Source organism: Panulirus ornatus, chromosome 30 (assembly GCF_036320965.1).
Source record: "Panulirus ornatus isolate Po-2019 chromosome 30, ASM3632096v1, whole genome shotgun sequence".
Lineage (NCBI taxonomy): Eukaryota > Metazoa > Arthropoda > Malacostraca > Decapoda > Palinuridae > Panulirus > Panulirus ornatus.
Genome location: NC_092253.1, coordinates 9,391,067 through 9,404,952, shown reverse-complemented (window position 1 = coordinate 9,404,952; position 13,886 = coordinate 9,391,067). Strand labels below are relative to the sequence as shown.

The 13,886-nt window shown below is 39.6% G+C and overlaps 1 protein-coding gene across 4 annotated transcripts in view; it reads right to left on the bottom strand.

The window, feature by feature from the left end:
- Nucleotides 1-13,886, bottom strand: part of LOC139758397 (uncharacterized) — a 135,936-nt gene that overhangs the window by 15,967 nt on the left and 106,083 nt on the right. For 2 of the 4 annotated variants that reach the window (XM_071679751.1, XM_071679754.1), the window contains exons 26-27: nt 6,690-6,887; nt 42-188 (exon numbers count right to left, since the gene is read on the bottom strand). The exons of 1 other annotated variant lie outside the window; for it this stretch is intronic. In XM_071679751.1, the coding sequence (XP_071535852.1) occupies nt 42-188; nt 6,690-6,887 (345 nt within the window). The remainder of the gene's footprint in view (nt 1-41; nt 189-6,689; nt 6,888-13,886) is intronic. One more of the 4 variants, XM_071679752.1, reaches the window with a different exon arrangement.

Here is a 13,886-nt window from a genome sequence, read left to right as displayed (position 1 = left end):
CTATCTATATTAACTGATCAACCAGGTCATGCATAGCCTACCAGTAATGTCGCCATGAGGGCATTCAGGAGGTGACCATCCCACCTGCAAGGACATACTGCCTGGGAAACGGTAATCTAATACACCCGTCACTGTCACACTGTGTGGGGGTGTAGGTGCCTGAGAGATCTCATCACCGATTATGCATTCTAATAAAATACTGAGTTAGTACAGTAAATAAAGGGGAATTGAAAGAAAACAACAATTAGTAAGAAGGAGGGCATGTTGAACAAACACAAATGTTCTAAAAATGAATGAGTAAGACCATCTAACTTCAGTGAATTTCATAAATTAGAAATAATCTTGTACTTCATCACTATGAAATAAGTACTGCATAACACAAATATTCTATCTAGTTATTCAGTAGCTCACAGTGTTCTAAATGGAATGCATTATTCAAATAATAAATGTTTTTAAGCATTTCTAGCTGGAAAAATTATACTTAAGTAGGTTCATGTACTTATACATGTTGCAGTAAATGTATTTTTAGGAAATGCTTGAATAATCAAATTTGATGCTGGTTCAGTCCACTGACAGTATGTTGCCCCCTGCATACCACATTCCTCCAAACCATTGTATCCCATGTACACATTTCACCCTCCTGCATGTTCAGGTATCAAGTCCTCAAAATATTTTTCACTTCATCCTTCCATTTCCAAAATGGCTTCCTCTTCTCCTTGTCCCCTCCACTTGAAATATATATCCTCTTAGTCAATGTTTCCTCTCTCATTCTCTCCATATGTCCAAACCATGTCAACACACCCTCTTTGGCCCTCTCAACTATACTCTTATTATTACCAAACCTCTCTTTAACTCTTTTATTACTTACTTGGTCAAACCACCTCACACCACATTGCCCTCAAACATTTCATTTCCAACACATTCACCCTCCTCATCTGTAGCCCATCCCTTGCATGCATACAACACTGTTGGGATTACTATACAATCAAACATACCCTTTTTCACCCTCCCATATAACAACCTCTCTTTCCACACATTCCTCAATATTCCCAGAACCTTCATCCCCTTACCCACCCCATGACTCACTTTTATCAATCTATCTCTCAGTGTCTCTGATGCCTGTTCCCAATTGGAACTCCCTCAAGGAGATGGCATGGCAATAATTCTCCATAACTAGTGAATGCCAGTGCCACTTCTTAGCCTTTAGTGCCTCATCCTTAACAGGCCACTGGCAAAGGGCAACTCTAGGGCAGTGTTTGCAGAGGTTAATACCAAATGTTCCTACTAACTACTTCCACCTTCCTAATTTTCCCACCCACTAATTCCACCTAAAGCTTTAAAGCTGTTCCTTCCTACTACTACTGTCTATTGCTCCTACCATTTTGCCAAAACACAGGGCAAGCACATAGTGCTCATTGCAGGAAAATATAGAGTTACATAAAATGAGCTGTTAAATGTAAGTGTTGTCAAGTGTTATGTATGACAAAGAGAGCTTGTATATCTATGGACACAATGCCAGCAGTCCATATATGGTCGAGGCAGAGAGAAAAGACAGCTATATCAGTCAGAGTAGTGCAACTTGACAACCACTAAAGTGCTGGCTCCCTACGAAGCCATCATTAAACCTCCAGATACACAGGCAGGTAGTATATAACTCCCAGACCATTGGCTGCCAACTCACTTCTGCTCCCATATTTCCATTTGCTGCCATAGCCACTCCTAGATATTGATGATGATATATATATATATATATATATATATATATATATATATATATATATATATATATATATATATATATATATTTTTTTTTCATACTATTCGCCATTTCCCGCATTAGCGAGGTAGCGTTAAGAACAGAGGACTGGGCCTTAGAGGGAATATCCTCACCTGTCCCCTTCTCTGTTCCTTCTTTTGGAAAATTAAAAAAAACGAGAGGGGAGGATTTCCAGCCACCCGCTCCCCCCCCTTTTAGTCGCCTTCTACGACACGCAGGGAATACGTGGGAAGTATTCTTTCTCCCCTATCCCCAGGGATATATATATATATATATATATATATATATATATATATATATATATATATATATATATATATATATATATATATATATTTTATCTTTTTGCTTTGTTGCTGTTTCCCGCGTTAGCGAGGTAGAGCAAGGAAACAGACAAAAGAATGGCCCAACCCACCCACATACACATGTATATACATACACGTCCACACGCAAATATACATACCTATACATCTCAACGTATACATATATATATACACACACACAGACATATACATATATATACATGTACATAATTCATACTGTCTGCCTTTATTCATTCCCATCGCCACCTCAGCACACATGAAATAACAACCCCTTCCCCCCTCATGTGTGCGAGGTAGCACTAGGAAAAGACAACAAAGACCACATTCGTTCACACTGAGTCTCTAGCTGTCATGTAATAACGCACCGAAACCACAGCTCCCTTTCCACATCCAGGCCCCACAGATCTTTCCATGGTTTACCCCAGACGCTTCACATGCCCTGGTTCAATCCATTGACAGCACGTCGACCCCAGTATACCACATCGTTCGAATTCACTCTATTCCTTACACACCTTTCACCCTCCTGCATGTTCAGGCCCTGATCACTCAAAATCCTTTTCACTCCATCTTTCCACCTCCAACACATCCACCCTCGTCCGCACAACTCTGTCTATAGCCCACGCCTCACAACTATATAACATTGTTGGAGCCACTATTCCTTCAAACATACCCATTTTGGCTTTCCAAGATAATGTTCTCGCCTTCCACACATTTTTCAACGCTCCCAGAACTTTCGCCCCCTCCCCCACCCTATGACTCACTTCTGCTTCCATGGTTCCATCTGCTGCCAGGTGCTAGAAGCAGTGAAAAGTTTTTATCGAGAATGTAAGGCATATGTACAAGTAGGAAGAGAGGAAAGTGATTGGTTCTCAGTGAATGTTGGTTTGCAGCAGGGGTGCATGATGTCTCCATGGTTGTTTAATTTGTTTATGGATGGGGTTGTTAGGGAGGTGAATGCAAGATTTTTGGAGAGAGGGGCAAGTATGCAGTCTGTTGTGGATGAGAGGGCTTGGGAAGTGAGTCAGTTGTTGTTTGCTGATGATACAGCTCTGGTGGCTGATTCGAGTGATAAACTGCAGAAGCTGGTAAAGTATGTGAAAGAAGAAAGCTGAGAGTAAATGTGAATAAGAGCAAGGTTATTAGGTACAGTAGGGTTGAAGGACAAGTCAATTGGGAGGTAAGTTTGAATGGAGAAAAACTGGAGGAAGTGAAGTGTTTTAGATATCTGAGAGTGGATTTGGCAGCGGATGGAACCATGGAAGCGGAAGTGAGTCACAGGGTGGGGGAGGGGGCGAAAGTTCAGGGAGCGTTGAAAAATGTGTGGAAGGCGAGAACATTATCTCGGAAAACAAAAATGGGTATGTTTGAAGGAAAAGTGGTTCCAACAATGTTATATGGTTGTGAGGCGTGGGCTATAGATAGAGTTGTGTGGAGGAGGGTGAATGTGTTGGAAATGAGATGTTTGAGGACAATATGTGGTGTGAGGTGGTTTGATCGAGTAAGTAATGAAAGGGTAGGAGAGATGTGTGGTAATAAAAGAGTGTGGTTGAGAGAGCAGAAGAGGGTGTTTTGAAATGGTTTGGTCATATGGAGAGAATGAGTGAGGAAAGATTGACCAAGAGGATATATGTTTCAGAGGTGGAGGGAACAAGGAGAAGTGGGAGACCAATTGGAGGTGGAAAGATGGAGTGAAAAAGATTTTGAGCAATCAAAGCCTGAACATGCAGGATGGTGAAAGGTGTGCAAGGAATAGAGTGAATTCGAATGAGGTGGTATACCAGGGTTGACATGCTGTCAATGGATTGAACCAGGGCATGTGAAGCGTCTGGCATAAACCATGGAAAGTTCTGTGGGGCCTGGATGTGGAAAGGGAGCTGTGGTTTCGGTGCATTATACATGATAGCTAGAGATAGAGTGTGAACGATTGTGACCTTTGTTGTCTTTTCCTAGCGCTACCTTGTGCACATGCGGGGGGAGGGGGTTGTCATTTCACGTGTGGTGGGGTGGTGATGGGAATGAATAAGGCAGCAAGTATGAATTATGTACACGTGTATATGTCTGTGTATGTATGTATATGTATGCACTGAGATGTACAGGTATGTATATGTGCGTGTGTGAACGTATATGTATATATATGTGTATGACTATTATTACTCCAGGACCCCTTACTAAGAAAGGGGTCCTCTTGTTACATAAGAGCTATTCTCTAAAGAGTACTGCAGGCCAAGGATGCACTACTTCCAGTAACAGGGGAAAAGATTAATTCTTCTTTAATAAGAAGTTCTTTAACAAGACTGCACTCCTATACACACTTGCCAAAGATGACTTTTCAACCACAGTGAAACCTTGAGCAGAAAAAGTACAGTAACACCTATATGCTTATAAAGTGCAGAGAATTATTCTAATCTAATCAAAAGAATGAAAGAATAAACATCAGTAGAAAAGAAAGCAAGTATTTCACATATGAAAAGTCGTATCCTTACATGGACTGCTGGCATTCTGTTCACATGCATAAAATCTCTCCTAGTCACAAATAATTCTTGACAACACTTAACTCACACAATTCTTTCATTATTCTACATTTTCCAGTGGTGAGCAGTATGAAATAACCCTGTCTTTTGGCAAAATGGTAGGAGCAATAGATAGAAGTAGTATGTTAGAGCATTAGGCAGGAGCATTAGGTAGAAACATTGAGTAGAAGCAGTAGAAAGGAATATTATGTGGAAGCATTAGATAGAAGCAGTAAGCTGGAACATCAAGCAAACACATTAAGTAGAAGGAGTCAGTAAAAACATTAGGTAGGAATCTCTGTAAACACTGCACAAGAGTTGCCCTCTGCCAGTGGCCTGTTAAGGGTGAGGCACTAAAGGCTAAGAAGTGGCACTGGCATTTCACCAGTTATGGAGACTTTTGTCAAGGCCATCCATTTGAGAGAGTTCCTGATGGGAAAGGGCATCGGAGAGGTACATATATATATAATAGTTAAGATGTACACCATCACGCGTAAACAATCTCACAATTCTATGCACAGCTTATGACACTAAAATAAACAAAAAACAAATGTGTTATTACTTGCAGAATAAAATAACACCATGATCAACCAAGTCAAAACAGTGTGTGAAGGGGTGATATTAATTCTAGATCAAACATTTATTTATTTATATAAAAAAATAATATAATTTTACAGTCATGTTGAAATTATGATTATCAACGAATCATATTGATAATAACAAAAGAGATTTACTATATTGGATGAAACATAATGATAATCAGTAATCAGTAAATATAGTAAATCTTTTTTTGTTATTATCAATATGATTCATTGGTAATTATCATTTCTACATGACTAAAATTATAATAGTTTCTTAAATTACTAGCTACACCAGTCACATGCAGTGTTGTCAAGGTCAAGTAGGTGCTGGCAATTCTTCCTCCACTTGAGCTAGAAATATGCTCTTCTGCCTCATATCGATCAATTTTCAAGTCAGTGACCATTAAATCATTAAACCCATGATTTGAAGACTGATCATCATTGCCAAGTAATTCAGGATCATCTGCCTGGTCCTCTATACTTAGGTTAAATCTGTTCAGTTCCCTTATTAAAATCATGAGAATGTGTTGTTACTAGCCTCACTAGATGATGATTATCTGAGGAGAAATCATTATGCATAACCTCCTCAGCAGCCAACAGGCCTGGCAGATGGCCTTGAAATAAAAGTGTGATACTTGGGGTATAAATCTATGTCTAGGGAAGTTGCTCACTTGCATAAATATCGGTTTAGAGGGGTTAAGGGGTTAAATCAACAGGGCATGTGATCCATACAGACCATGAGACCTATCTTTGAAGTAACCTATCTCCATAAGCAAAGAACTCATGAATACATGGTGAATTACCCAAAGAGAGGGAAAGAGTGGAAACATCATAGAGAACAATTCTACCTGAATCCACATTTCAACTCTGGTAATGGACGTAATAAAATCTTTAGAATTAGATTTATAGCCTGTAGACCTCGCGAATGAGATGACATTATTCAATGCAATTTATTCAGGATTAAGGTGTGTACAGGACTGAGTAAATTAGAACAATGTGGTATACAGGGTCGATGTGCTGTCAATGGACTGAAACAGGGAATGTGAAGAAGCTGGGGTAAACCATGGAAATGTCTATGGGGCCTGGCAGTGGATGGGGAGCTGTGGTTTTGGTGCATTACACTTGAAAGCTAGAGAATGGATGTGAGCAAATGTGGCCTTTGTCTGTTCCTGGTGCTACCTCACTAATGCGGGAAATAGCAATCAAGTATGAAAAAAAAAGAAAGATATGCATAACTAACTGATACTTAATGATTAAAAAGGATTATTACAACTGGATATCTAAAAAAGGATGCTTTGATATCAGTGAAAGAAGTTCAGAATAATGTCATCAAATACTGAGAGTATGTAATTCAAGGTCAAATACAGGTAATAGTCTATTATACATTATACGATGATAATACAGGGGTGAAATTCTAAATTCTCATACCTCAAAAAGAGGAAACTTTTGACTGTTTTGGACAAAGTCAGCACATATCAGCTAAATCAGGGTACCACACCTGACTCTGAAGGTTTCGGTGTCTTGCTGCACAACTGATGGCACTCCTCAAAATCTATAAAGTTATTACGGTTGCCCTCACATCCTCCATAAGAGAACTGCCTACACTCTGATGCCTCCACGTCGTAATATATGCGGTATATATCACCTTCACATGGACCAGAATCCTTGGGCAATGTGCACACATTTGCAATACCAACTTGTGGATGAAGATATGAAATACTGGTTAAAAAGTAAAACAAGTTTCAGTTTGTGAAAAGTGTCTTACCGATAATTGTTCAGTAAAAAATACAAGAGATATTAGTAACAAATATATCTATAAGATGTATGAGAACATATGCATCTAATGAGGTAGGCCATTAAAGGATAATGAGAAGACTGATCTTGGTTTCATAATATGCATCAAATCATGTTCCTTTGCACATATGCAAAATCAAACCCACTAACAGTTTTTAGTATAATGGGATAGTTAAAACTTTTAACTAATTTCAGTACATGTAGAAAAGCTAATCTCCTTCTCACTTCTAAGATAGGTATCATAATCACATTTCACTGGTTGCAAGCAGTGGGAAAAGAAAAATTTCCAATAAAAAATTCTCTTAAATAAAAGTTCACAACAACACTATAAAAACTGAGATGAACCAATCCAAGAAAAAATTAAGTGGCTGTGGAACATAAGAATGGAACATATTAAGGAATGAGATCAGGCTAGTTATATGGTACAGATGGCTAGGTAAGGGAAGATGTGAGAACTCTGACAAATGATGACTGATTGAAAATAGGTTTGATTGTAAATTTATAAGCATCGACTTATTAGCTATGAGATTCAAATGTGATACGCCACGCTTTACTTGGCAGCTTTTACTCTCACTGTGATTCATTACAGAACCCAATATTCTTCCATGCACAAAATCAAAAGTAAAAATTCCCACACTCAAGTGTACCATTCCTCTTTTTCTCTAAAGTTAGCATCCTCTTTTCTTCTGAAAACCTTGTCTTTCCCTAAGCAATGTTTAAAGACAATCATAACCAACTAATAAATCAAACTTGTTTCTCTGTAAACACTGCAGATAATTTTACTCCCAATACCTTCCTGCATTGGAAAAATCAATGCCTGTATGCAGTCATAAGCTACAGACTCACATATGAATCCTACCATGATCCATTTTCATATGCATTCATTGCTGTCTTATTCATCATTTCATCCATTCCACATGATTTCTGGTTTTTAATCATATCACTACTCTTCTTACATCTTAGGTATGATATCATATTCATGCCTCTTATTTTCTATCATCTACTCCCACTAAACCACCACTCTTCTTACATCTTAGTTATATCATATTCATGCCTCTTACTTTCTATCATCTACTCCCACTATACCAATGCCACATCTCTTACATAATTACTTCCCATTAGCCTTATACTGTTTTCTCTGCTGTCCATTCATAGTTACATACTGAAAGAATCAATTTTTATCCATTATTTTTTTTTTAACACCTTTCTTATATCTTTAATCCTGTTTTTTCACATGTAATTGTGATATAATCTACAAATGTACTCTTTTAGTGCCTCCTTATTTTCCTGAACCTCACGCAGAATTGTTTTGCCTAAATTCTTCAACTTCTCTTGTACACTTATTTTTTCTTTTTAAGGCTCCAATCATGGACAAAAGTCCACAACAAGGTTGGAGCTTAATTGAAATAAGAGAGAATTATAAAACGTAAAAAGAAAAGACAAGGGAAAGTATCAAAAATTTTTGATTAAGTGACAAACCTGTCTTTTAAAATGTGCCAGGTCATTGGAAAGACATGAAAAGGTAAAGAGTTTAAAAGCTTTGATGAGTAGGGAATAAAGCTGTTGTCTTAATATTGTACTAAATTTACAGTAAAACCTCTGTTATCCAAATGCTTGGAGAATGAACCATTTTGGATGAAAAAAATTCTAATTATTTGAGTTTTCATTAATACATCAAATAATTCAAAAATTGCCCATCCCTCACTTTATGAGGGGGTTATGTTCTGTGAAATCCTTGCACAAATAGAAATCACATATAGTTAATGAATATACATACAGAGAAAAATGAGATGTGCATAGCAATGGCAGGTACTAGGCTGTTGACAACTACCCACAGTGGTACTACTGTCCTGACTAACTAGCATTAAAGTGGTGTCTAGGACCATCTTAATCTCTACATATCATCAAAATGGGACTACCAGGCTCATCCTACCATCTTCTTACAGGCACCATACACCTAATCAAACCTAACTTATCATTATTACTTTTTTGTAAGTACTCTTGCCAATCGCTGTTCACTCAAATATTTGTAAGTATCACCGTGACCGAGTCTCTCAAATCTAATGGCCCCTAGTCCCTGGCATCATGGGGTGCTAAGAATCTCCAGTTTCTGCCTGACTCGACTGCAAATGAGAGGGAGGGCTCTGGTAGTAGCAGCGCTGGCTACTCCCATGACCTTTCCTTCTCTGTTAAACCTTCCTCTTTCTCTATTTACTATACCAACATTCGTCATCTTTCTAATAAACTCACCTCAGTTGAACACCATCTGTCTAGTACATTTAATATCTTACTTCTCTCTGAGACAAACTCATCTAATGACGTTCTCACTAGTCCCTTTTACATATCTAACTATAACCTCCACTCAGAATTCTGGTTCAACGGTGGTGTTTGTGCTTATTCCAACATAAACACACCCGTTGCATGCCTCAAGGACCTTGAGTCTCCACACTCTAATGTTATGTGGCTGAAGTTCTGTCTCCCTACTTCCACACTTTTCCTTTGTTTTGCCTATTGCTCTCCTAATTCTACAAATTTCATATCCTTCTTCAGCTATCTAAACCCCTGTCATGAGTCTGTGACATCCTTTCATCTGCAAACTGGGATCCTCTACCTTGAGGATTTCAATGTTCACCATAGGGAATGGTTGAATTCCTTCCATACAGGTGGTGGAGGGATTAAAGCCCTCACATTCTCCATTCTCAATGACTTAGAGCAAATCATCTCCCACTCTATTCATATACCTGACTGCTGTGACCACTCTCCTAATACTTTGCATTTATTTTTCACCATTACTTTATCCCGCTGTAAATACATAATCTTGCCCCCAATTGGTTCCTATGATCACACCCTCATAAATTCATCTATTCTAACAGCACCTCCCTCTCCAGCAGCCGTAAATACTGGCAAATGAACAAAGCTGAATGGAATAACTTTCATAACTTCTTTCTGACTTTCCTTGGGTAAATTACTGTATCTTATGTGGTGATGCTTTTGTCTTCACCAAACACATAACAGAGGTTATTCTTGCAGATATGGAAGCATTTATCCCCTCTTCCTCCAATACAACTTCTCCATCTGATCCATAGTTCAACCATTCCTGTTCTGAGGCCATTCAGGCATATCGAGTTTGGAAAAACTCTCCTTCATCTGGCTCCCATTCAGCTTTTACCACTGCCCATAATCACTGCAAGTACATTATCCATGAGGTAAAGTGTTCCTTTATTCAAAGGAAGTGTGATAACCTCTCCTCGTCATCCACTGATAAGTCTCTATGGCCTTTATCTAATGGGCATTTCTAACAACTTTTGTCACTCTACTTTTGCTTCACTTTTTCATTCTGATGGTACTATAGCTGTCTCTCCCACTGACAAAGGAATTCTCTTTGTTTCCCATTTCTCCTCTAACTCAATTTTGGATGACTGACATTCCTTCACCTCCTGATCCTTCCACAATCTCTTTTCTGACTATTCTAAAAGTGTTTCTTTCTCTGGACAAAAGCAAGGCTTATGGTCCTGATGGCATCCATATCCATGTACTGAAAGAGTGTGCCTCTCAACTTGCATCTGTGCTGGCTTGTCTGTTCCTTTTCTGCTTAAAAACCAAAACTTTTCCTTCTCCTTGAAAACATGCATTGATACATCCCTTCCTGAAGCAGGGTGACCATTCTGACACCCCTAACTATTGTCATATTGTTTTGACATCTACCATTTCCAAAGTCCTTGAATCCCTCCTCATGTCTCATATCCTTAAACACCTTAAAAATCACAGTCTTCTCTCTGATTACCAGTATGGCTTCTACAAGGCAAGATCCTCTGGTGATATTCATTCCTATCTTACTAATGTCTGGTCATCATCCCTGAAAGTTTTGGGGAGTCATATGTAGTTGCCCTTGACATACCTAAGGATTTTGACAGAGTGTGGTATTGGGATCTCATTTTTAAGCTCCGCTCTTTTGGTTTCCCTCCCTCACTTTGTTCCCTCATATCTAGCTTTCTCTCCAGTTGATCTATCTCTGTGGTTGTTGATGGATTTAGCGTCCCCCTTTTCTCTGTCAACAGCAGTGTCCCTCATGGTTCTGTCCTGCTAATTGCTTGGGATGATGCAATTAGCAGATGGTGAAGCCCTTTATAGGTGCCACCTTTGACTTACCCTTAGGCAGCCTCTTACATAACTCTAACTTCTTTTTGAGGCTTAAAACATTCCTCTTTCACTTTGTAAAAGATGTAGATGTCTTCAAGGAGCTGTCAGGCTATTGCTGAAAATACCTGAAAGGGGCTATTCTCCAGAATAGTAATCAAGGATGCACAAAATGCACAAACGTGTAAGACCAGCACACAACACTAACATGTTAAACAATAGCCAGTGCCAAAAAACATCAGGTAGTAGTTCGTAGGCAGCCACTGACCAGGTAGGTACATTACCAGTCCTATCTGCCTGGGTATCAGAAGGGTTAGTGATGGCTGCATAGTGAGCCAGCACTTCAGTGGTTGAAAAGTTGCACTCCTTTGACCTAGGCAACTGTCTTTTCTTTCTGCCTCACCTACATGTGGACTACTGGCATTCTGTCTACAAACATACAATCTCTTGTAATACATAACATTTGACAGCACTTAACTCACACAGCTCATTCTTCATAACTCTAGACTTTCCCACGGTGAGCACAATACGCTAGCACTGCCTTTTAGCAAAATGGTAGGAACATTACATAGAAGTAATAGGTAGGAACATTTAGGCAGGAGCATTAGGTAGAAGTAGTAGGAAGGAACATCAGGCAGAACATCAGTAACATCAATAAGAACATGAGGTAGGAGACTCTGTAAACACTGTGCTAGAGTTGCCCTCTGGCAGTGGCCTGTTAAGGGTAAGGCATGCAAGCTAAGAAGTGGCACTGCTGTAGCCACATCCTTAAGGGAGTTCCAGGTGGCAAAAGGCATCAGAGATATAAATAAACAAAACATCAGGTGGCGAGTATACTAACTGCTGCAGTGCAGTGCGTATACAATTTGAAATGTTTTTACAAATATTCTTTCATTTTTCAGTCTTTTTCGGGTATTTGGGATGCCAACCAAAACTGAAAAACACAAGTTGGTTTAAACATTTCATTGTCTTGAATTATGGATAAAAGAGGTTTTACTGTATGAAAATTATATCTGTTCATTTATCATCCACACTTATTGTCCTGATTTCTGGAATGCAATGGTATCCTATATTCCACCAGTAAATGATCTGAGATGGACGACCTATTCCCTTGAAGGTCTTATTCTTTTTCTATATCAAACTGCTTCTATCTAAATGAAGTAGCTTCAGAAAGAAACAATGTTACACTCGTGTACTCTCTGGCTGTCAATCATAATGCACACATACCCTTTAAGTCATCCTTCATCCTTCCAAACCATTTTGGATATTTCATAAATACCATACATGTCAAAAGTAGTGTGAACAAGGAAAAGGGGGACACCTAGGAGGAGGTGGGAAGATGGTGTGAAAGATGTTTTGAGATACTGGGGTCTGAATGTGCAGGAGGGTATGGAGGCATGTATGTGACAAGCAAATTGGAGCACTGAAGTATACAGGGGTAACTTGCTGCCAAAAGACATATGAAGGAGTCTGGAGAACAATAAAAAGGTCCTTGTGGCCTGCACTTGAAGGCAGGGTTCTGGTTTCAGTATATCATATATGACAGCTAGAAAGTGGACGTGAGAATATGAGCCATTCCTCATCTGTTCCTAGCAATGCCTTGCTATCATAGGAAATGACAATTTTTTTTTTTTTTTTTTTTTTTTTTTTTTATACTTTGTCGCTGTCTCCCGCGTTTGCGAGGTAGCGCAAGGAAACAGACGAAAGAAATGGCCCAACCCCCCCCCCATACACATGTACATACACACGTCCACACACGCAAATATACATACCTACACAGCTTTCCATGGTTTACCCCAGACGCTTCACATGCCTTGCTTCAATCCACTGACAGCACGTCAACCCCTGTATACCACATGACTCCAATTCACTCTATTTCTTGCCCTCCTTTCACCCTCCTGCATGTTCAGGCCCCGATCACACAAAATCTTTTTCACTCCATCTTTCCACCTCCAATTTGGTCTCCCTCTTCTCCTCGTTCCCTCCACCTCCGACACATATATCCTCTTGGTCAATCTCTCCTCACTCATTCTCTCCATGTGCCCAAACCATTTCAAAACACCCTCTTCTGCTCTCTCAACCACGCTCTTTTTATTTCCACACATCTCTCTTACCCTTACGTTACTTACTCGATCAAACCACCTCACACCACACATTGTCCTCAAACATCTCATTTCCAGCACATCCATCCTCCTGCGCACATCTCTATCCATAGCCCACGCCTCGCAACCATACAACATTGTTGGAACCACTATTCCCTCAAACATACCCATTTTTGCTTTCCGAGATAATGTTCTCGACTTCCACACATTTTTCAAGGCTCCCAAAATTTTCGCCCCCTCCCCCACCCTATGATCCACTTCCGCTTCCATGGTTCCATCCGCTGACAGATCCACTCCCAGATATCTAAAACACTTCACTTCCTCCAGTTTTTCTCCATTCAAACTCACCTCCCAATTGACTTGACCCTCACCCCTACTGTACCTAATAACCTTGCTCTTATTCACATTTACTCTCAACTTTCTTCTTCCACACACTTTACCAAACTCAGTCACCAGCTTCTGCAGTTTCTCACATGAATCAGCCACCAGCGCTGTATCATCAGCGAACAACAACTGACTCACTTCCCAAGCTCTCTCATCCCCAACAGACTTCATACTTGCCCCTCTTTCCAGGACTCTTGCATTTACCTCCCTTACAACCCCATCCATAAACAAATTAAACAACCATGGAGACATCACACACCCCTGCCGCAAACCTACAT